The following is a 21,014-nucleotide window of genomic DNA, read 5'->3' as shown; positions in this document are numbered from 1 at the left end:
GAGAGAGAGATTCAATATGGGATTTCGATCAACCACTTTGGAAAGTATTTTAATAAAGACAATTTCTGAAAAGAACACAAGCGCCTCCGCTTCAGTGCGGCTGTTTTCCTGACGGGACATGACGGCACGTTCCCAGGCTGGCCACAGCAAAAGCCTCCCACCTCCCGTCTCCCACCTCCGGTCCCAGCTCGGCTCCCGCCCGTTTGCGGGAGGCAGGTGGCATCTGCGGGAAGCTGGCGCGGGGGAGAAGGCGGGAGGCAGCCAAGCGCAGCCGGTGAAGGGCAGCCAGCCGGGAGCTGAAACGGGGCAGGCACGGCTTTGCCTCGAGTCCAGCGCCACTTCTGCTGGTGCAGCTCTGCTGCTTTCTTTTTTCACTCTGTTTCCTCAGGTTAAACTGCATTTTTAAACGTCCATCACTATGAATTGAGACATCCTGACACATTCTTTAGGGCCTAAACAGTTTGACTTCAGCTGCCAGTATCTGGCGTCCTCAGCTCTCTGTGTACAGAGACGTGACGGTCCCGTCCTTCCACTGGACCACCACATCTCCCGATCTCCTATCCTGGGGCACCGGCTCCTGCTTTGGCAGTTTGGCCAGGCTGTATCCCTCCATAAGCATCAGGCTTTGCTTGGCTTCCAGCTCAGGCTCCTGGGTGGTTTGCAACGCTTCTCCGTACATGTGGATCTTCCTTTTCCTGCAGGGAAGGCATGAAAGGGAAACGCGGAGTGAAGTGGCGAGCCCAGCCCGCACCTGGGGCAGGCGTCTACCCCCAGAGACGGTGACATCCGTCTCTTCGCACCTTGGCCCCGGGGACGCATTAGCCACTTACGGGCAAACCCCGCCAGCTGCACTGCGTCGTGTCAGCGGCCTGAAGGGTCTGAGTACGCGCAGCCACGGGGTTTACACTCAGAGAACACACAGCGCACCACATCGCCCAAAGCGAGGCCGTAACGCCCAGCAAGCCGTTGTTACAATGAGAGCCTGCCAGACTTGTAACACTAGCTCTTTTTCTCTCATTTTAAGATGAAAGCTCTGACCCAGATGGAAGTTTTCTCGCTGTAGAAGACAGCGGTGGCTCCTCAGCTGCAGGGTGGTTGTGCAGCGGTACGGCCCAGGGGAACACTGTGGGAATGTGGACGGGGAAAGGCTGGGGAGTCCTGCTCTGGAGCCCCTCTATGCCCCTGCGCTTGTGGGCGAGCACCTCACGCCACGCATGTAACGTCACTTCCCTCCCAACAGCCCTGCTGGGCTGGGCAGAGCTGCTGCAGACGGTTTACCAGTGAGGATCCAGGGCCTGGAGAGGTGAAATGGCTCATTCCAAGTGACACACGAGGAGAGCAGGGAGTCAGGCAAGGTCTTACACGAAGTACAGTTCAAAAGGATATTTTTTTTTTATTTGCTCTCGTCCCCATTGCTCAGGGCTTGTTCCTGCCCTGTGTCTCAGCACGCTGCCCCCACCGCCAAACCCACGTCTGTCTGCCTGGGGCGGGTCTCAGCACACCACCACGCACCAAAAGACCGCCAGATTTTCCTGACTCACCTGTTTCGCACAATGTTAATGGCCAGCAGGAGAACACCCAAAATCAGGGCCACGAAGGAAAGCGCAAGGACAGAGTAATTCCATGCTGATGCTGGGGGAAAGCATGGAGAGGCAGCGTTAGCGTGCACAGAGCAGCGTGGTCCACAGAGCCCAGCCAAGCATTTCCTGAGGATCCCCAAGGTCAGAGTGCCATGGCTTGGCTGCAGGATGAGGGCAGAGGTGCTGGTGTCCAGCTCAGCACCCAGAGCAGAGCACCCAGGTCACATTTCTGGGGATAACCTCAGGCAACTCCCCCTCCCTGGGCAGGAGACTTACACAACTGCTTTTGGCTGCTCACGGCCCCCCGCCTTGGGCTCTGTCTCTCTCACACCGACCACATCTGCCTCGCACGGCTTTTCAGCCTTGCCTGAGACCTGTGGGTGGCTCTGCCCGAGGGTGGGAGCAAGGCTGAGAGCTGCAGCATCCCACTGTGAGCACTGCTGGAAGGGCTCCGCCGCTCTCAGCCTTCCTCACCACGGCCACGCTCAGCCAGATAGATTTTGCCTTCCAACACCGGCTGGGGAGTGCAGCACAGATGGCAGCAGATGCTCCGTCCTTGATTTCTGTGGCTTTGAAGTTGATCCTTGGGGCACCGACCTGCTCATATTGATCTGCTCCCTCCACCCTACCAAAATCACTGGTCACCCCAGACCTTTGGTCTTTTGGCAGGCTGTGCCTGGAAAGAGGCTGAAGCACTCTGTGAGGAGATACTCTCTCAGCAAACCCTAATGCCTGTCTTCACCCATGGCCTGCTTCTTCTGGAGGTGAGACTGCGGGTTTATATATGTGGGGTAAATCACCTCCTCGGGTAATTCCCTTGGGTGACTCCTTTAGGCAGGAGGGTTAACAGCAAGGGCTCTATCTCTGTTTCAACTCTCAACTCAGGAATGTCAATGGGACTTACGGTCTTCTCTGCGGAAGAACCAAAGCAGCTCCTCCAGCTCTTCTTCACTTACACCCAGCGCCAGGGTCACGTTGCCTGCCACGTGGTCGTACGAGTCTGTGCTGGCAAGGGCTGCAAGGAAGTACCTGCCTTGCTCTGCCTTGGCTGTGGAGGAAAAGAACAGAGAGGCGCAATGGTCGCTCACTGCAATACTTCAGGCCAGGAACAGCCTTCCCCTTGGCTCCCAGGGGTGCCCGCCACGCCCATCCAAGCGCGCAGGAGACTGCCATGAGAGCACAGCCTTATCTCACACACCAAGAAGTGGAGAGTGTTCCTGGCTTACACTGCAGAACCCATTATGGTAGGGCACCCGGGGTTGGAAAGACCCCAGGACACTGACTGTGCCTTCCCACATTCCCCAACAGTGTGTGTGCGTGTACCACTGGTCCCTGGGTGTGCGGCACTTACCTGCTTTCTCCTCGCACACGCTCCTGTCTGCAGCATCTTGCCATTGGGCCTTCAGGCCTTTCACATTATTGAGAGCGACTCCTTTCCTATTCGCCACCAGGTAGCCCTGGCTGCTGCCCAGAGGAGAAAGCAGAGAATTCGAGCAGTCCCAGCTCGTGTAGCCCATGCTGCCACAGAGACTCATCTGCACACTGCCAGCCCCCACCACAGAGAGGCAGCTCTGCGTGCCGTGATTCATCAAAGAATGGCCTTGCCAAGACCAGTCCTGGAAATCTGACTCTGGATTACAGTCCTCCAGCAGCAAATTCCCATCCATCTGGCTGGCTTGTAAACACAGCTTGACTTTAGCATTTTTCATCAGAAAAGCTTCAGTGTCTGCAATGAAACCAGCATATGAGTGTGGCCACTCCCTAAGCACAGGATATACACGCGCACAGAGGGTGTAGGGCAGATGGGAATGATACCCAATTCTGGAACTGGGATATCAGCGTAGGGCAAAAGGTAGTCAAAAGGCAAACTGCCTCCAGGCCAGCTTATCTCTGCCAGGGCTGCTGGGCTTGTAGCTAAGCTTTCCCTAACCCAAGCTTCTCAGCAAACATGGCTCAAGCACACCCTTTTGGGTGGGTCCTGGGAAGCCCAGCTAGACTTGGGCTTGCGACTAGAGTTGAGCTCTGTTTGAAGCTCTGTCTGTAGCTGTTCCCTAGAGAAGAGATTAGGGTAAGCTCCTCTCCTAAACTTGAGCTCTGCTGGGTCCCCTGGTGTGCTGGCTGGTTCCAGCCCACAGCACTGCCCAGCATGGCCCAAGCTTAGTCCCTTCCTGCTGATTCTGGGAGGTGGGAGGCTGCTCTCTTGGTTTGTTCCAAGAGGCAGAGGAGACTCAGACCCTTTGGCGAGCCTCATTGCTGGCTTCTCATTTGCCTCTGGGGACAGCCAGCTGCTCCAGCTGGATGAACTAGGAACTACTTCCAACATCTCTACTTCTGGAGAACCAGAGCAGGTAAGAGTTTGGGGCTCAGGTCTTTCCGGCTCTGCTGTCTAACCTTAAAGTGTCAGCTGGAACACCCTTCTGCACAGTGGAGGCGCAGATCATCCCAACAGCCATTGATATTGGGTCAAAGAAAATCAAATCTCCCTAAGTCAGATGTCAAAGAGATTGCAACAGTGCTGTGAGTACAAGCTTAGGGTGCAACCTTCTCATTGATTGTGCCAGGCTGCTGCTGGTGCATACTGAGGAAAATGAGCCCATGGAGAGGAAGAAACAGTATTTCCAGAAAGTTAACATCTTTAATGCATGCCTTTGCCATAATACTATCTGTCTGTGTCTGCCCTTGGCCAGTGGGGTGTTCATAAGGTCATACAACAATGCTGGAAACCCTTGGACGTGTACCATGAACCTGCCCTGCAGACAATGACTTGTAAACCCTGCTGAGCCTGGTGTGAGTAAGGGTCTGTGAAGAAACAAAGCCTCCGCACGTGTGACCTACTTCACCCACACTGTCATCCTCTAAGCCAAGACTCTACCTTGCAGGAGGAAAAATGGGATTATCCAGAAGAACTTCATATTTGTGTGTGTGGCTGGAATGGATCAGGCCTTCACCAGTGTTTCTTCAGTGCGCAGATGGCTGGGAAAGAGAGAGCCAAGAGGTGAGGGGTAACCCGGCAGCATCCCCTGCTAGCTGCCGCTGTCTGGTGCCACTGGTTTTATCAGTGGGAGCCCTGAATTTATATGAATTATTACTCATAGGGACTGGATACAGCAGGCCAGCATGTCTCTCCTCTGGTGTCTACAGCAGATGAAAGGAGACAAAAGCACATGTAGAAGTTATGATCTTTTAAACGACTCTGCACTTATGCTGATTCCCCTCCCTGTTCCAGCTCTGTATTGAGAGAGGGGACCTGGTGTACCCCTGCAGCTACAGCACCTGTTTTCTTCTGTGAACATGAGTCTGAGCTGCCAGGACAGTGTGAGGACATCTTGGGAGCCACTGGGGTGATAGCAGACTGGGTCTGGCACAGAGTCTGCTGCCCAGGGTTGGACCCCTTGCCTAGGTGACCCCATGCAGATGCGAGCTCGGCTACTGAGAGTCAGCCCCTCACCAGCTAACCTCGCTACTTCCCTCCTTGCTCCCCTGCCACAGTCCTTAGAGAATACATACTTTGTGGACTGTGACTACGTGCTGCCAATTCATGGATCGCAGAACAAGGGTGTGGAGACGAGGAAGTGGAGGGCTCGGCTCCAAGAGGAGGTACAGCCTCCTTGCCATTGAGGCAAAGGTATCTCCCATCCCTCAGAGAAGCAGAGGGCTCCTCCTCGACCTTTAGTCCCTCATTTGTCAGTGGCATCAATCCAGCTTTTATGGCTGCTTGTCCAACTCAGTTCTTCAGCCTCCTTTGGAGGGAGCTGACCAGAGCAGAGGGTTTCTGTCTGCCTACTGAGTTAGTTTGAGACAATTAGGTAGCTCTCCCCAGCCCACTGCTCTGCTGCTGCTCACTGGCCTCATCTGAGCCATGACCCGCTTGCAGGTGAATGACACCACAACACGTGTCCCTCAGACATGCTGGCCCCACAGGCCATTAATTATTATATGAAGACTTAGACTTTTACAACTGCCTGATACTCTCAACTTTTACCTGCCTTTGTAGTGTGGCCTGACAGTGTCTGGAACTGTTCTGTGGAGATCGCCCACGAGCGTGCCAGGCGTGTCAACAACGCCGCTGCTGACTCCTCAGGGAAGCATTTGTCCTATCGGTTATAGACCTAATGATTGCTACTATTTTACCCCCTTCTTTAATGTCTTCACAATTCAAAGTTCACATTTTATAGCCAACCAGGCATGCAGGCTTGCTCCCTGCTGCCAGAAAACCACTTGTTAGCAATTCTTTGAGGTCGGGACTCTGAAATACATGGTCCACTTTGACTCTGTATTTCAGAAAATATGGGTAAAGCTGCTCCCTGCAGTTAGGTATGCCAATTACCTTACCGTCCAGGTAAGCTTTAGCTTATGCACATGGATCAGTCCTTAGAAAGGAGGAAATAAAGCCTTGATGCCAATGAAATCAAGTTACAAGTCTCCTACACCCTGATGAGAAGTGCCACTTGAATATGTTAAATCTTGCTGTGCAAGGCTTCTGTTTAATCATTTGCTTGAACAGGAATATTTGGCATGCATGTTGCTGATTTTCTCCTAAGGTGTTTCATAACTTGTGGGCCACGTCCCGGCGTCCGCACTAAAGCTGCCATGCACAGCAGGGGTGCTAGAAAGCTGCTCAAAGTATTTCACTACTTCACAAAGTAGCGACCACCAAATCTCCCCCAGACATGGGAGGCCAGAACTTCTCAGGTACAATACAGTAGCAGAACGGATATTTATCGTGCATTAACAGGAAATTCAGGTAAAAAACGTTGATAAAGATCTTTTACATCTACACCAAAGTGACCAAACTAGTTTGGAAGTTTCATTCATTGAAGCTACAAAACAAAGTATTCTCAGGCCAGTGTATCTACCCCAGTCGCGAGCCTGAGTAGGATCCAGAACACTGCCTGCACCACCAGTTTCCCCAGTAAGGAAACAGTGAGACCCATAATTGGGCTGGACGTGCTCTGCAGAGTTTGGATCTTCCAGCCTGAAAGAGAGATTTTTAAAGTCATCTCCTCCAGCTTTCCCCACACAGCTGCTCTGCCCCGCTTCCCACATCGCAGCGTGGGTGAGCACTGCTCCACCAAACAAGCTGAGAGAGCATGGGTGATGTCTTCACCCTTGCTCCCTTGCCCACACGTTTCAGCTCTCACTCTGGCTGCTGTTGGATGGGGATGAGCCCTTAGATCCCAGCCTTTGACAACTCAAAGCTGCCAACTTCAGCCTCCTAGTCCTCTGAAGACACCCAAGACCCTTCTGAGGTTGCTTCCCAGCTTGGGTACAATAGGAGGAACTCAAATGAGCAAAAGCTCATGCGTTTTAAGCTTGTATGGAAGGAGGTAGAAAGAACAGAGAGGCCAGCACCTCTCAAGGAAACATTTTGCCTGAGTTATTTTGAGTTTATACTTACACCTGAACAATTTTGTCATTTTTTTCTTTTTGCAAATGAGATTTTCACATCAAAAGCTGCAAAATCTATACACTGTGCATACTTCAGGAACAAAGAGCCACTAGCCAGTGCTGTCCCAAATCCTCTTGTTCAAAATGAGGACCTGTGGACTTCGGTGGTATCCAATGAAATCTAAAGAAAGTACAGAAAACTGGCAAGTGACTGATTTTTGCCCTACATATTGATCTCAGCACTTAAGTGGTAAAATCCTTCCTCATGATGGAAGCCTTTGGAGATATGAGACCCACCACATGCACAAGGCAGAGCTGAGGGATCAGTGTTCTAAAGGCTGGCATAACCTATCGAGGGGCCCGTCCTGTGCAGGAACACGCAGGTCCCCAGCTGCTTGTGGACTCTTTCCAGGCAGGGCACCGCATGCAGTGCTGTGAAACCATGGTGTGCTTTGTATGATATTTTTTATCAGATCTAATATTTGAGGCTGCTTTCCAAGCCAGACGGTGCCCCCACTCTGCAAATGACAAGTCTTGAGATACTTGCTATAGCTGTATAAGTAAAGACGGGGGGGAAAAGTCTTCTGGAAAGACTATCAAGTGCAGCTTCTGCTAAGATGACAATGTCCTTCTGGACACTCTACTCACCACACCGTATGGGGCAATGCACTTATAACGTCCCAGTCTTTGTAAAATAGTCTCCCCTTGTCATTCAGACTCTCTCTCTGGTAGTTATCTTATCTTAGCTGATTGTGTTAAAATGCGTCAGTTATTCTAAATACATTATAAAAGTGGTATGCCCTGTCTTTGGGATTCACAGAGGATATACAATAGCATACCATGGAGATACAAATGAAACAAATGGATGGGCTGGGTTATACAGATACATTAAGGACCGAGTTCAATTAAAGAACACAAGAAAAATGTTTAATATTTAAAATACTAAAGCAAGAAGGCAGTCTGTACTATTTTTTAATCTTTGTAAAGTCAAAAGTTAAGGAGCAAATCTGAGTTGCATTAAATATTTTCCTTTGACTGCTTTCCAGGCTGTTTATATGTAGGAGTTATCCCAGCCTGCTTCTCACTTGCTATTCAGTCTCTCCTTAAACAAGTCATACAGCCTTTGCTTAAAATTTCCAAGAAGCCGAGCTTTCTAACGGAAATAAATAAATAAGCCTTTCTTCACAGATAGCTATAAATTAACCCACCAGCTAGTGCACCAGGAATGTCCGTTAATCTCCGTTAACTCACCAGAAACATGCAGTTCCCAGCAGAGAGGAAGCTACATTTCTTCTTTAAGCCCTCCTGTCTGAAGACGTCTTCTCTGAGCACCCGTCAGTGCCTTAAGACAGCAACAAGGTTGCCTTTCCTCCTACCCTCGGTATGCTATGAGCTGTGATTCATTCTGCTTCTGAGTCATGTGTGAAGGCCAGTACAACAGGTGAGGTTTGCTCCAGCCCCTGAAAAAAACACACCTCTTTAGTGGGACCATTTACAGCATGGGGGGAATGACCTCTTCCCAAAGAATGAACTGTAGGAACTTCCAGCTTATTTGCTCAAGTTATTGGCATAATCAGTATTAAAAAAGCATGCCAAGTGGAATGACAGTAATAAGTTACCCTGGGGTGAAAATAAACGATAATATTCGCTCTGTCTGGCTCAGTCCTGATTGCATAAAGGAAGCATGTCCTGATAAAGCAGATATTAGCCTTTTTTTTTTTTTTTAAGTGAACAGTCATTCTAAGGCTCTCAGAGCATCTTACAAGAGTGGCTGTCTTTGCAGGCAAAGCACAAAGCACCCATCAGAGATTTTGCCACCCCTGTTTCACAGGTACTGGCAACAGAGTTGGCTAAGTCAATGGGTTACTGAGAGGTTTTGCTGCATTACAAGGCTGACGTGCTGCCTTTTCATGCCAGCCACATTTGGGAAGGAGGATTCCTCCTCCCTGAACCATCTGATCCATGGATGGAGCCGCACACCGCAAAGCAAGCTAGATACCTCTCAGCGATGGCCTCGGAGCACACAACTGGCACTGGTTAGCTCAAGCTTAATTGGAGATGGGCACAGTCTCCTCATGTTCATCCTATTCTCAGCTTGAAATAAAGTGTCTTTGGCATTGAAGCCGCGTTCCAGTGTGATTAATCCTTTAAATCCCACTTCACATCTGATTCAGCGCTTCCTGAGGCTGCCCCTGTGAAATTTCACCCAGCAGACATGCATGCTCCGCAAAGAGAGATGTTTCACTGGTCAGTGTCAGCTGGCAGCGATCGGATGGGAGCTCTCACTCAGAATCGCGTCCTCTGGGAAACAAGAGCTCCTCTCTGCTGGTGGAGGCAGGTCAAGCTGGGACGTCACACCACGCTGTAAATTCTGCCGTCTTTCTTCCTCATTTCGAGTTGGATCATTTAAAAAGTGGCGTTGCACTAGGGGACGCTTTCCTAGAGTCCTTGTGACACTTCCGTCACCAGAGAACGGGTACAGCGACAGGCCCACAAGCAGTCTCATGAAGTACACAACCAAATCTTCTGGCTTGCTACCTTTGGGAAAGGTGCCGAGAAAATGCCTGGCCACTGTAGTGCAATCTCCGAGCAGAGGGATGGAGACACTAGCCACGGTGAAGAGGTGACTGTAACAGGAGGAGGGGGAACGCAAAGCCCCGGAAGGTCTGTTTTCATCCCGATTTCCTACACGACTTGATTTATGTATCTATATTTTAATTCAAAAATGCATTTTCCCCAACAGCTGCATGGAAACTGGGTGTGATGGTAAAACCCACATTTCCCTAAACTGAAGCCTTTGAAACCAGGTGGAGAAACCTGATCAGAGAGGACAGGGTGCCTGCAGCCCCTGGGACATCATGGGCACGTCTGTGGCTCCGCAGCGGCTATTTGGGTCCCATCCAGCCTGTGGGCTGTGTGCAGGTGAGCTGTCCGGCAGCTCCTCCCACACAGGAGAGTCCCCAAAGCCCTGCTGTAGCCCTTGCAAATCCAATGTCCCACAGCCAGTGGTGAAGCAATGGGCTGCCTCCGCTCACCGCCCCTGGGTGAAGTGGTGTGTGTCAGGGACAAGCCCTAGTGCACCAGCAAAGCAGTTCCTATTCCCCCCGCCCTTCCATGCACCCCAAAAATAATGTCAAGATACAGGGAGGTGGCCAAGCTGCCTTTAGGACTCAGTGTGATGTACATGGATGTAAAAGCAATTTTCCACTGGTTAGAGTTGGCCCTTGCACCCAGTAATCCTCTCCTTCCCCAGAGGACTGTGAATGCACTCAAGAGCAATCTCTTCAGCAATGGCTGCGAGTGTTTCATTTCATATTTCTCTTGACAACACTGGCACTCTTCAACGGGAGATATCTTTTTACTTCTTGGAGACACTTTCAGTGTCTTTGGCTAGGAAGCAAAGTCGAGACAGGACGTTGATTTGTGTTCTGCTTCCTCCTCGGATTTGTCTTCACTAGACTTAGGAAGAACTTGTCTGACCTTGGCGTTTTAATTTTGCTTATCTTTTTTGATCCCTTCTGTGTCTTTGACCCGAAATGCCTGGTTACAGAATAACTAAACATTCAGGGTTGGGTTTTTTTCCCCCCATGTACAAAAGCAGAGTTCAAATGCAGCAGGAAAGCAAGATTTGTGAGCTTTTTTTTTCCCTTTTTCATGAAACAATCAGATTGTTGTATTCATTCTGCTGGAAAAATTTATATTGTAATAAATCTTTGGTTGAAATTCATGTAAACTGTGTCCAAGGCATAATACTAAATAATAGCCGTATCTGAACTGTACAGTCATATCAAAGCTGAGGATGAATTACTTGGGAGCAAGTATACTGGAGTGAATTTAAGTCCACTTCATAAACTCACTGCAAATTAAACATTAATTACTTCATGTGCAAGTCTGGCAAAAACTCAGCATGGAGTTTCAGTATCTCCAGGAGCCTTAATGACTGCCAGAACTGTGAATCCGACTCCAGGGTTTAAGTTGCCTGACGAGCAGCAGGTGAAGCTCCGCACCCAGCACCGATGTGCTGCTGACACATCCAGTGCCTCCCGTGCTGCGCTCCCATACCTGGAAATTAACACCGAGCAGCAGCCGGGTGCTGGGCTCAAATTCCCAGCTTTCAGGCGGCATTTGGGCCACCCAGACATGCACGGTACGTCCTTGGCCTTTCTGGAGTGCTGGTGATAAATCCAGTGGTTCACCCAAGACCTCAGAGAGCTGGTATTCCATGGCATGACACAGGACGTCTCCTTCCAGCCTGTCTTCCAGCAATTGCGCTGGCTGCTCCTGGAAACCATGAGTATTTTTCAGCATCCGAGATATTATGGGGTCAAATTTTTTCAGCATCTGAGATAAGTGGTCAAATTACAGGCTGTGTGGAACACTGCTTCCTTTCTTTTGGGGCCTGATACCCGTTAGGTGCCTGTAATAGCTTAATTATTGTGCAACAATTAATTGTTCCCTGTTTACCAGCTCCATGCTATCTATGATAAGACAGACTGCTTGCCTGCCCTGTTTCCCATGCCCGTTTTTCAGGATGAACTGCTGGTTGCTTTAATCAATTCTCAAGCAGAAGCCGTTCCTTCATCCTTGCTACCTTTTGTTTATCTTTTTCTTTTACCATATCATTTCATCTATGCACCCTGAGATGAGATGGCTGGAACTGAAGAGTGTCCTGCATTCGACTAAACTGAGGATTTTCACGGGTCTCCCCAGGTAATAGAGAATTAAATTTTCTGGAGCAATTTATTTTTATGTACTGATTCTCAGCTAGGAAATTACCTCAGTATTTGGCAGCGTATTCTCCTTTTTTCAGGGTGCAGGAATGTAAGCACGTTAGTTGGGATGGCCAAACTAATTTTTTTTACCCGTAACAGCACTTTCTCATTTGTCTCCCTTTGTCTGAGAGAAGAAAGCCCTAACGGGTGGGCAAAACAGACTTGAAAAAGGGAACTAATAAGCACAGTGCTGGTTAGTGCGGCACAAAATTTCACTTTCCTTAGCGATCCTTCCCTCGTGCATCCGTCCGACAAATTCTGTCATGCAATTTCTGAGTAATTCCCGTGTTTTCACTGGCATATAGGAAATGTTTCCAGATTCTCACATTCCATGTTTTAGAAATTCCTAGTGTCGAAGAGTGTGGGATATACTGTGACTTAGGTGCGTAGGGAATTTGTGTATGTAATTTATGTTAAATGAAAAGCTGTGCAAATAAACCATCTTCGCATGGGGGAAAAGAATGTCCTGAATAGAACGATAAAATATTTTCGTTCTTATGTTATGGGAGAAGATAGTTAAGTAGTTATTCTGACCCCATAGTTTACAAGAAAACATTCTTTACATTATAATCACTGTTAAAACAAAGCTGCCCGCAGGGGCAGGCACAAATCAGCCTTCCCAACGCCGCATCGGGGCCAGCAGAACACCAGTGGCTGCGGTGTCAACACCCCTTTCCGCCCCGACCTTTTTCCGCGTGATTTTCGCACTGAGCCGGAGCGGCCGATTTACGGTCACGAGGGCCAGGGTTAAGCGCTCCACCGCCACGGGGGACGCCCGCCCGGGCAGCACCGACAGGGCGGAGAAAGAGAAGACAGGGTCGGACCCCGGAGCACAGCCCCGCCCGGGCCCGCCCTGGCCGCTCCCCACTACACCGCCCCGCTCCAAGATGGCGCCGCCCCTCAGCCCCGGGGTCGGCCGAACGACACCCCCTCCCCCGCCCCGCCCCGCCCGCGAGGCGGGTCCCGCGCCCTCTGCGCGCGTCATCGCTCGCTGCCGGAAGTGCCGCGATGCGGGGCCGGTTGCTGCGCGCCTGGCGCGAGGGGGTGAAGGCGGCGCGCGGGGCGGTGGGGCGCGCGGGGCCGGGGCCGCCATGGCGGGTGCTCTTCTTCGGCACCGACCGCTTCGCCGTCACCGCTCTGAGAGCCCTGGGAGCGGCCAGGTACCGGCCGGCGGGGGAGGGGGCTGGGGGCTGTAGGGAGGGGGCCGGGGCGGTGAGAGGGGGGCGGGGGCCTGAGGGGACACGGGGAGCTGAGGGGACGGGGGCGGAGGGGGCAGGAACAGGGGGGTTGAGGGAACGTGGGGGGTTGAGGGAACGTGGGGGGTTGAGGGAACGTGGGGGGTTGAGGGAACGTGGGGGGTTGAGGGGACGTGGGGAGTTGAGGGGACGTGGGGAGTTGAGGGGACGTGGGGAGTTGAGGGGACGTGGGGAGTTGAGGGGACGTGGGGAGTTGAGGGGACGTGGGGAGTTGAGGGGACGTGGGGAGTTGAGGGGACGTGGGGAGTTGAGGGGACGTGGGGAGTTGAGGGGACGTGGGGAGTTGAGGGGACGTGGGGAGTTGAGGGGACGTGACGGGCGGGCTGAGGGGATGGGAACGTCAGGGGCTGTGGGTGGTGAGGGAGGGCTGGGCGCCGATGGATGCGAGGTGGGGGCCGGTGATGGGGTTCAGGGACCATTGGGGGATGAGCTGGGGTCGTGGGGGCAAAGACTGGGTTGGGCTGAGGTGGGAAGGGACCTTAGGGTGGGACAGGGACCATGGTGTCAGGAGTGGGTCGATGGAGGGGAATCATGGGGGGGCAGGACTTGGAAGGGGGGAAGAGACTGTGTGAGGGGGGTCTGGGTTTGAAAGGAGGAAGCCAGGGGTGGTGAGGGGGTTGGGGGTGGCAGGGCTGGGAGGCTGGGGACCAAGTAGGGAATAGGAGTTGGAGGGGCAGGTGCTGTGCAAGGGCACAGAGGCACAGTGAGGGGCAGAGGTGATCTGGCCTTCGTCTCTCCCTTGCTCTGTCTGCATGAGGCCTTAAGCGCCTTGTCTACCCCAGGGAGCCCAGCGGGGACTCGCTGGTGTCCAGGCTGGAGGTGGTGACCTTGCCCTCCCGCCTGCCTGGGGACCTGCCTGTGAGGAGCTGTGCCCGGGAGCTCCAGCTGCCTGTGCATGAGTGGCCCCACACAGGACCTGTGGGGCAGTTTGATGTGGGTGTGGTGGCATCGTTCGGACGTCTCCTAAGCGAGGACCTTATTCTGCAGTTCCCATAGTGAGTGAGTTGACAGGACATCCATTGCTGCTTTGTTAACAAAGGCAGGCTCTGGTTTGGAGTCAGCACCTGTGACTTGTAGCAGGCAAGGTCAGCTTCTTGCCTGGGTTCACTGTCTTAGCCCTGTGTCTGTTGTGAGGTTCACTGTTCTTTAACACATTGATGTAGATCTAGGTATACGTTCAGCATAATGTGCTTACCTTTATTCCTCACATCTCCCTTTCTGTGTTCACCGAGAAACTGAAGGTTATATAGTGTGAGTTTTCCTTTAAATGTATATTTAAACCAGTAACACTTCATAAGGTCTGAGGAGTTAATTCTTAAAGTAGTTTCAGTGTAATGTTGCACACCCATTTACATATGGGTTCGGCTTTATGTACTGTTCCTGTTCTAACTTTTTAATGCTTCAATCCAGTGGTGTGCTGAATGTCCATCCCAGCTGTCTCCCACGATGGCGTGGCCCTGCACCGATAGTCCACACTGTGCTTCATGGTGATAAAGTGACTGGTGTGACAATTATGGAAATAAGACCAAAAAGGTATGTTAGATGTGCTTCCCAAAACAACTCACTGCTTTTTTTGCCTCTCGGGACTTTAAATGGTCGCCACTTAAGCCATCATTTAAATCACTCTGTTTAATCACTATTTTTTTAAATGTGTGTGTTTAAGTGTTTCAAATTTTAATATTTGGTATTTCATCTGGCCATATGAGACTTGTAACAAATACAGCGTTTTACTGACTGTGTCATTTGCAGTCTAAACTCTAGGGCTGTTCTCTAATTCTTAGCATTAGTACAGGGAGCAGACAGAGAACAGTCACACAGCTCAATGGATAGGCTAGGTATGACGTGACAGAAAAGATCTGGTTTTCAGACTTCAGAGACACCTGTAGCCTTCTGTAAGTGAAACAGAGGACAAGAAATTGCCTGTGTAGGGATGAGAGAGATATTATGTTTTAGTTTCAGCACAAACTCTGGCTTAAAAGGCTTGTGAAAACACATTATCATAGTTATTCTTTCTTAGATGCTTGTCTGATAATAGATATCGGGAAAGGCAAAACAAATTTCTTCTGAGTACTTCAGGTTGTTTCTTACAAGATCTTATGCGTCTGAACTGTAAATTGTGCATTCCTAACAACCTCGGTTTGTTGAGATGAATCTTACTTGCTAAGATATATCTGATACTCTTTTCTCTGTGTTGTCTTGTGAACCAAACATTATTTGATAATGTGTAAAAAGTGAAGTTCTAGGGGGGAAAAATGGGTAATTAGTAACTGAGTTAATGCACTGCATGCAAGCTTTGGAACTGTTGTTGAGTTTTTTTCTCCAGTAAGCTTGTATGTTTTCTGCTCTGTAGGTTTGATGTAGGTCCAATTATTAAGCAAGAAGAATTTGCTGTTCCTCCCCACTGCACTGCAAAGGAGCTGGAAGTGATGTTATCAAAGATGGGTGCAAAAATGGTAAAATCATGCAAGCTAGTGTCACTTCCGATTGGTACCTTGCTTTTCACATGTGTAAACAGAACTCTTTTTAATCTTGTTCTGAATTGACTGCAACTGATAAGAGGAGAGTGATCTGAAACTTAATGTGTGTGAGCACTTTGCCTTGCTGAGAGGAGAGCTGAGTGGTATGTGATAAACTGTCAGTGTTGGTCCTGGGCGTGGCCCTTCTGCTTCTCTGCAGTGAGGAGCTCAAGTGCTTTGTGGGGAACAGTGCAGTTGCTTCTTTCACTGAAGTGGATATCTGCTTTTTCATCAGCTTTTGTCGTGTTCTAGGATTCGTACCAGAGAGATCATCCATAAAAGAATACTTGGGGTTTTTTATTTGTGATTCACTGGGAAGGATGCCTTTAGTGTGACTGTGTGTATGATACAAGTCTTCCGAATATAGTGACCGGTTTTCTAAAAGCTCAGAAGAAAGTTTCACTGGTGAAGAATTAAATACTGTATTTGTACGTCTTGGATTTACTGTTACTCTTAATAAATATACTCTACTTAGCTTTGTTAATATTTAATTCAAAATTAAATTTTGCAGCTGATATCAGTTTTGAAAAACTTGCCTGAAAGTTTACAAAATAAAAAAGAGCAACCAAAAGAAGGAGTAACATTTGGTAGGTACACGTATGTAATGCACCTTGTTTGTTTTTTCTTTTAACAGTTGGAAAACTAATTTTCTTCCTACTCTGGTGGGTTATAGTTTGCTTAGATACCTTTGTAATATGTCTCTTCACTGTATTCTCTGGCTTAAAGTCATACAGAGCGGAAAAATACTTCAGAATTCTTCAGACTTAACTACATTGACTTTTTTCCAGATGCCAGTACAATATCAAAATCACTAGCAACATCACAAAATCTGTGCCAGTTTGTTATTCATTGTGGCTATAATACTAACAGAAATGTTATAGCCGTGCTTGTAAATGTATGTTATCTGTTTTCAGTGTGATAGGTAAATAAGAGGACAGCTGAGAATAAAATATAAATATGCCAATTTGAGGTTTCTACAAAATCTTTTCTCCAGTTGTCTAACGTACATATGGTTAGATGGTAAACCTGCCGTTGGTCAGGATAAAATCTGTTTTAAAATAGTTTAAAACAAGATAAAATAGTACAGCTATTTGTTTGCAAAAAGATGCAAAAACAAGATATGGAGTCCTTTAATTTCTGTTTTTTCCCCCCCAGCTCCTAAGATATCTATAGCTAAGAGTTGTATAAAATGGGAACAGCAAACGGCTGCACAAATAATTCAACTGCATCGTGCAATAGGAAGTACGGTAAAACAGTGGATTTTTTTAAACCCTTTTCTGTCCTGTAGCATGTCTGAGTTTGGTGTAGATACTTTAACTAATGACTAAAACTCAAGTTTAGTTACTTTAGCCTCCAAAACCTAGCACACGTTTTTAAATCCCAGCGTAGTTTACTGTTGGAGGTGGAATTAGAGTGGAGAAGAATTTTCTTGATTTTGATCCCAGGTGTCCAATAGTTTTGTTTCCTTAACTCTGGTATTTCCACTGATGCATTTGGGAGGGTTTCAGAACACTATAGTCACATCTTTGCATGACAGTAAACAGGGCAACTGAGCAGCTACTATAGCCAGTTGCTTAACTCACGCTAATGGTTTGCTTGTCAATGAGATGAAGAAGAACAAGGAAAACTAGATAAAGAAAATCTCTTATCTGGACATAGACCTAATTTTTGCCCTAATATTAATCACCAGTATCTTGCATAAGAAAAACCTAGACAGTTGCCTGGAAATTGTGAAAATATTCTCAGTGTGTCATCTGCTTCTGTTTCCAGTTTCCTTTACAGACGCTCTGGAAGGGCAGTACTGTTAAACTTCTGGATTTTGTGGAAGTGGATAATATCCCTGGTCTTGCTGGTATTTACTTTTAAATGATTCTGTTAAGTTAAATTTTCCTGTCTCTTCAAACATTGACTTGAAGATAGTAACCAAGTGCACTAAACAATAGCTTTAAGTCCTGCTTTCTGAAGCTCCCGTAGAACTAAGTCAGTCTCACATATGCTCAGTGCAATAAGTTTCTGTGCCCAAAAAAGAACATAAGATAGGTTTTAAGAGCATTTCTGCTTTGTGATGATGTTGAGAGAGCAGCAGGTGTAGTCCTGTGAATCCTGAGACTGGAGGATTTTAATCCTCTCATTAGTTAGGAGATCCTCTTCTAATGCCCTTAGCTGGGATCTCTCATGAGGAAAGCTCTCCCTCTGTACTGTCACTGAAACAGTTTTCTGTGGTAGCCTGTGAGTCTGAGAGCCTTGTGGGCCAAGCAGCGTGCCAGAGCACACAGGGCTCAGTGGCTGTTGGTGGAGGAGATAGGGAGCAGTGCCAGAGAGTGACTGTTCCAATTCTACCCTGCTGATTTGGGTATAACAAAACACAGAATACAGTAAAATATTTTTGACCAAAATAGTGACTCAAGACGATTATCATGCTTCAAAGGGATTGAAGTGTTAAAACTTTTTTTTTGTACTTGTTGGCATAAAAATGCAAGGCAATCTTGCTTTGCTTTTAGATCAAAGATTAAATGACTGTGGAGCTGTTCCTGGTTCACTACTGTACCATAAAGTGTCCCAAACGCTGTTAGCTCGTTGCAAGGTAGGTTTTTTCCCCATTTGTTTTATATTCACTGCCGTAGATATGAGGTTTTTAGTATTTGTGTATTATGTAGCTTTTGTCTTAATTATCTGTCATCTGCACTGAACTAGTTTGGATTAACACCAGTCTTTTTATTTGATACCTCAAGGATTTTCCACTTTCAGGCTTTTCACTTGCAAGTGAGAATTTGACTTGTAATGTAAACATGATGACATTAAATAAAATGTGTTCTGTAAGCCAGCCTGGTGACAGCTAAAGATCATAATTTTAAAACATGGAAGCAGCTTACTGCCAAATTTTTTGTTTTTATTTTTTTAGGAAGGCTGGGTTGGAATTAAAACAGTCGTATTAAGGAAGAAGCTCACAGCAGTTGACTTCTACAATGGATATATGCATTCTTGGTTCCAGCAGAACTCAAGAACGGTTCATCAGGAGTGCAGATTTCAAACACTCAAACTTAGTACGACAAAAAAGACTCTGAAAGAGAGGGAAGTATTAGCACAGGATGTGAAACAATAAGTGTATTTTAAAATGTGGAAGAAGACATCTGTAAGTTTGTCATAATATCAACTATTTCAATGCCCACCTGTAACATTTAACGTAGTTAAGGGCTTTCCTCCCCAAGTATTTGATCTTGCTGTCATCTGCATGTTTTTCTCATGGATTCCTGGTGATACTCATTTCTTTTTCCCTACCAAGGAAGGGAATCTCTGTGAATGCTGAAGGTAGTGAATAAATTCCTGTTTCCATGGTTGGGTAATAAATTTATTTTTATACAATGTTTTCTGTTTGTTTTTGAGGACTTTCAGTATAATTTTTGTCAGGCACAAGTTCTGCACAGTTGCTTTAATGTAGAAATTTTAAAAAGCTGTGCTTCTCTGTAATTCATAGTGGTTTCACAAAAGCGAGATTCTAAGGGCAGAAGCCTGTTTCATTTCCAAATAATTTATGTCAAATATCTTCATCTTTGATAGGATGCCTAGCAAAAAAGTATCCATGCGGTGCTGTGCGATACTTACACATGGAATATTTTCTAGTGAAAGGAATGGATGGGATTTGTCTAGGGTATCTGCTCTACGTCAGAGTTTAAAGCTCTGTGAGACTCTTAGATTATCTAGTTTGATTTGTCTTGCGGACCCCTAAACTATCTTTGTATCCCCACGTCTTGGTGAATAACTAAGCCTCAGCTGGGAGCATCTGGAGAATCTTTTCCTGCCTGTGATAGTTTTCTCCAGAGTTAACTATTTGTAACACAAATACATCCTGTACTTCCGACTGGAATTTGATGCAGCATCTTGGCATCATACCGTACCTGGTATCGTACCGTACCTGAAGCTGTGTGCACTTGCCTTTTTCGGTGGTGTTTGCTGGGTGGGCTTTTCTGAGCAGTCTCATGTTCTGTGTGATCAACCTTTCCTTTTTTTTCTATTCTTGGCTATTAATATATTTTCTTTTACCAACAATTATGTTCCTTAACAAGAAACATTTGGTGCTTGATGAATATACTGAATAATTTCAAGCTTTGTGTTGATCTTGCAGAGTTCTTCGGTATTGGACTACTAGAGATTTCAGTTAATTGAATAAAGAACTGGCTCATCTGCTTTATCGATGTTAGGTATTGTTGACCCCTTTAGTTATACTGTCCTGTAGTACTACAAGGTGAATCCACATCAGAGCTCAGCTGTATCTGCATTTAAATAATTTCTATTCTTAATCCCTCTGAACAACTTTGCAATTGACTCTAGGGAGGGCGGGAAAATCTTGTCATGTGAAATGTTGCAATAATTCTTGATTCATGGAAAGTTAAATTAAATTTTATCCTTTCCCTCCCCTCTCCCCACCCCTTAATCCAACAATCCTTGCCAATTGCTTAATTACGTGTGTCTTCCTGCATATTCTCGTTGTATAGTCTTAGTCTACAGGTACTTCCACTGTGCCGGAATTTGGTTTTATTAAGTCTCAGATTTAGCAAGGGAATAAATGGAATATTCCTATTTTATTCTAATCTGCGATCTCATCCAGTTCTCTTCAGACCATATTTATTTGGGCCTGTTGACTGTAAACAGTAGGTACTATTTAATGTCACCCATTAATGCCAGCTGATTGTTTTTAGTCACTTGCATGTGATGTGAGCACATTATTTTGTTGCCTTTTAAATTCAGAAAAGAAAAATCTACTGTGTCTATTTGCTTTTCAATATGAGTGACTGTTTTAAACTCGTAGATCCCATTTCTAATCTATAAACTTGTTCACCTTGTTCAGTAGATTTTTCTTTTGTATCTTTAGCTGTTCTGATCAATTTCTTATCTTTCCTATTTAGTCATATTGATTATAATATCTTCCCTCTCCTTTTTGTTTTCATATACTCGTATGTATCCTACTTAATTAATATTTATGTGACATCCACCCAGTAAATTCATGTTCTACTGTCATACTCTTTCTCTGATGAGAGAAGTTTTTACCTGATGAGTTGTTGTTAATCTAATCCAAGTTTTTCCTCAACCTGCCTTTGGTTAATGGCACATATAAGAAGGAGCATTTCATGTGGAGAACCCCAAAACTGATGACTCTTTCACTTTCTTGTCTTAGAAGTCATGCAGCACTGTGAGGCTAACAGCAAAACAAAGAACTGGCAAGAACTTAGGAGCTGCTCTAGCGTTATTTGCTCAATTTATTCTTGCTTTTTCTCAATGTTACTGAAGTAAAAGCAGAGCCACTGGAGCTATTTGGACTTGGGGAGGCACTGTTCTGTTACCTTCATATTTACAGCAGTATCACTGAAATTTTGGAAGCCTCAAAAGGAAAAAAAAATTGCGGGAGTTGTGTAGGGTTGGTGTTACAATGGTTCTGTTTTGCTCATGCTTGTCCTGTTCTACATATGCTTTTGGCTCTTCAGACTTTTCAATGCATTCATGTCT

General features: G+C 47.1%; 2 protein-coding genes across 3 annotated transcripts; one reads left to right on the top strand and one right to left on the bottom strand.

The window, feature by feature from the left end:
• Positions 1–22: 22 nt before the first annotated feature.
• On the bottom strand, positions 23–8,433 carry SLC51B (SLC51 subunit beta). 2 transcript variants are annotated; one of them, XM_064456106.1, is made up of 7 exons: positions 8,220–8,428; positions 6,979–7,149; positions 4,453–4,553; positions 2,932–3,306; positions 2,485–2,628; positions 1,542–1,632; positions 23–695 (listed from the first exon to the last, which is right to left on the bottom strand). In XM_064456106.1, exons 3-7 carry the CDS (start codon positions 4,490–4,492, stop codon positions 491–493), a joined length of 855 nt encoding a protein of 284 aa, XP_064312176.1. In that variant the 5' UTR covers positions 4,493–4,553; positions 6,979–7,149; positions 8,220–8,428; the 3' UTR covers positions 23–490. The 2 variants fall into 2 exon arrangements, with proteins under 2 accessions (XP_064312176.1, XP_064312175.1); XM_064456105.1 differs by lacking the exon at positions 6,979–7,149 and having other exon boundaries at positions 8,220–8,433.
• A 2,469-nt stretch (positions 8,434–10,902) lies between these two features.
• Positions 10,903–18,877, top strand: MTFMT (mitochondrial methionyl-tRNA formyltransferase). The gene is made up of 9 exons (XM_064456098.1): positions 10,903–12,900; positions 13,779–13,991; positions 14,407–14,529; positions 15,347–15,449; positions 16,024–16,099; positions 16,668–16,759; positions 17,283–17,364; positions 18,014–18,096; positions 18,415–18,877. The coding sequence occupies exons 1-9, from the start codon at positions 12,749–12,751 to the stop codon at positions 18,613–18,615; spliced, it is 1,125 nt and encodes a 374-aa protein (XP_064312168.1). The 5' UTR covers positions 10,903–12,748; the 3' UTR covers positions 18,616–18,877.
• The last annotated feature ends 2,137 nt before the right edge of the window (positions 18,878–21,014 follow it).

The sequence above is a fragment of the Phalacrocorax carbo genome, chromosome 7, assembly GCF_963921805.1.
Source record: "Phalacrocorax carbo chromosome 7, bPhaCar2.1, whole genome shotgun sequence".
Classification (NCBI taxonomy): domain Eukaryota; kingdom Metazoa; phylum Chordata; class Aves; order Suliformes; family Phalacrocoracidae; genus Phalacrocorax; species Phalacrocorax carbo.
The sequence above is the reverse complement of the archived record's forward strand: the minus strand, read 5'-3'. Positions and strand labels throughout refer to the sequence as shown.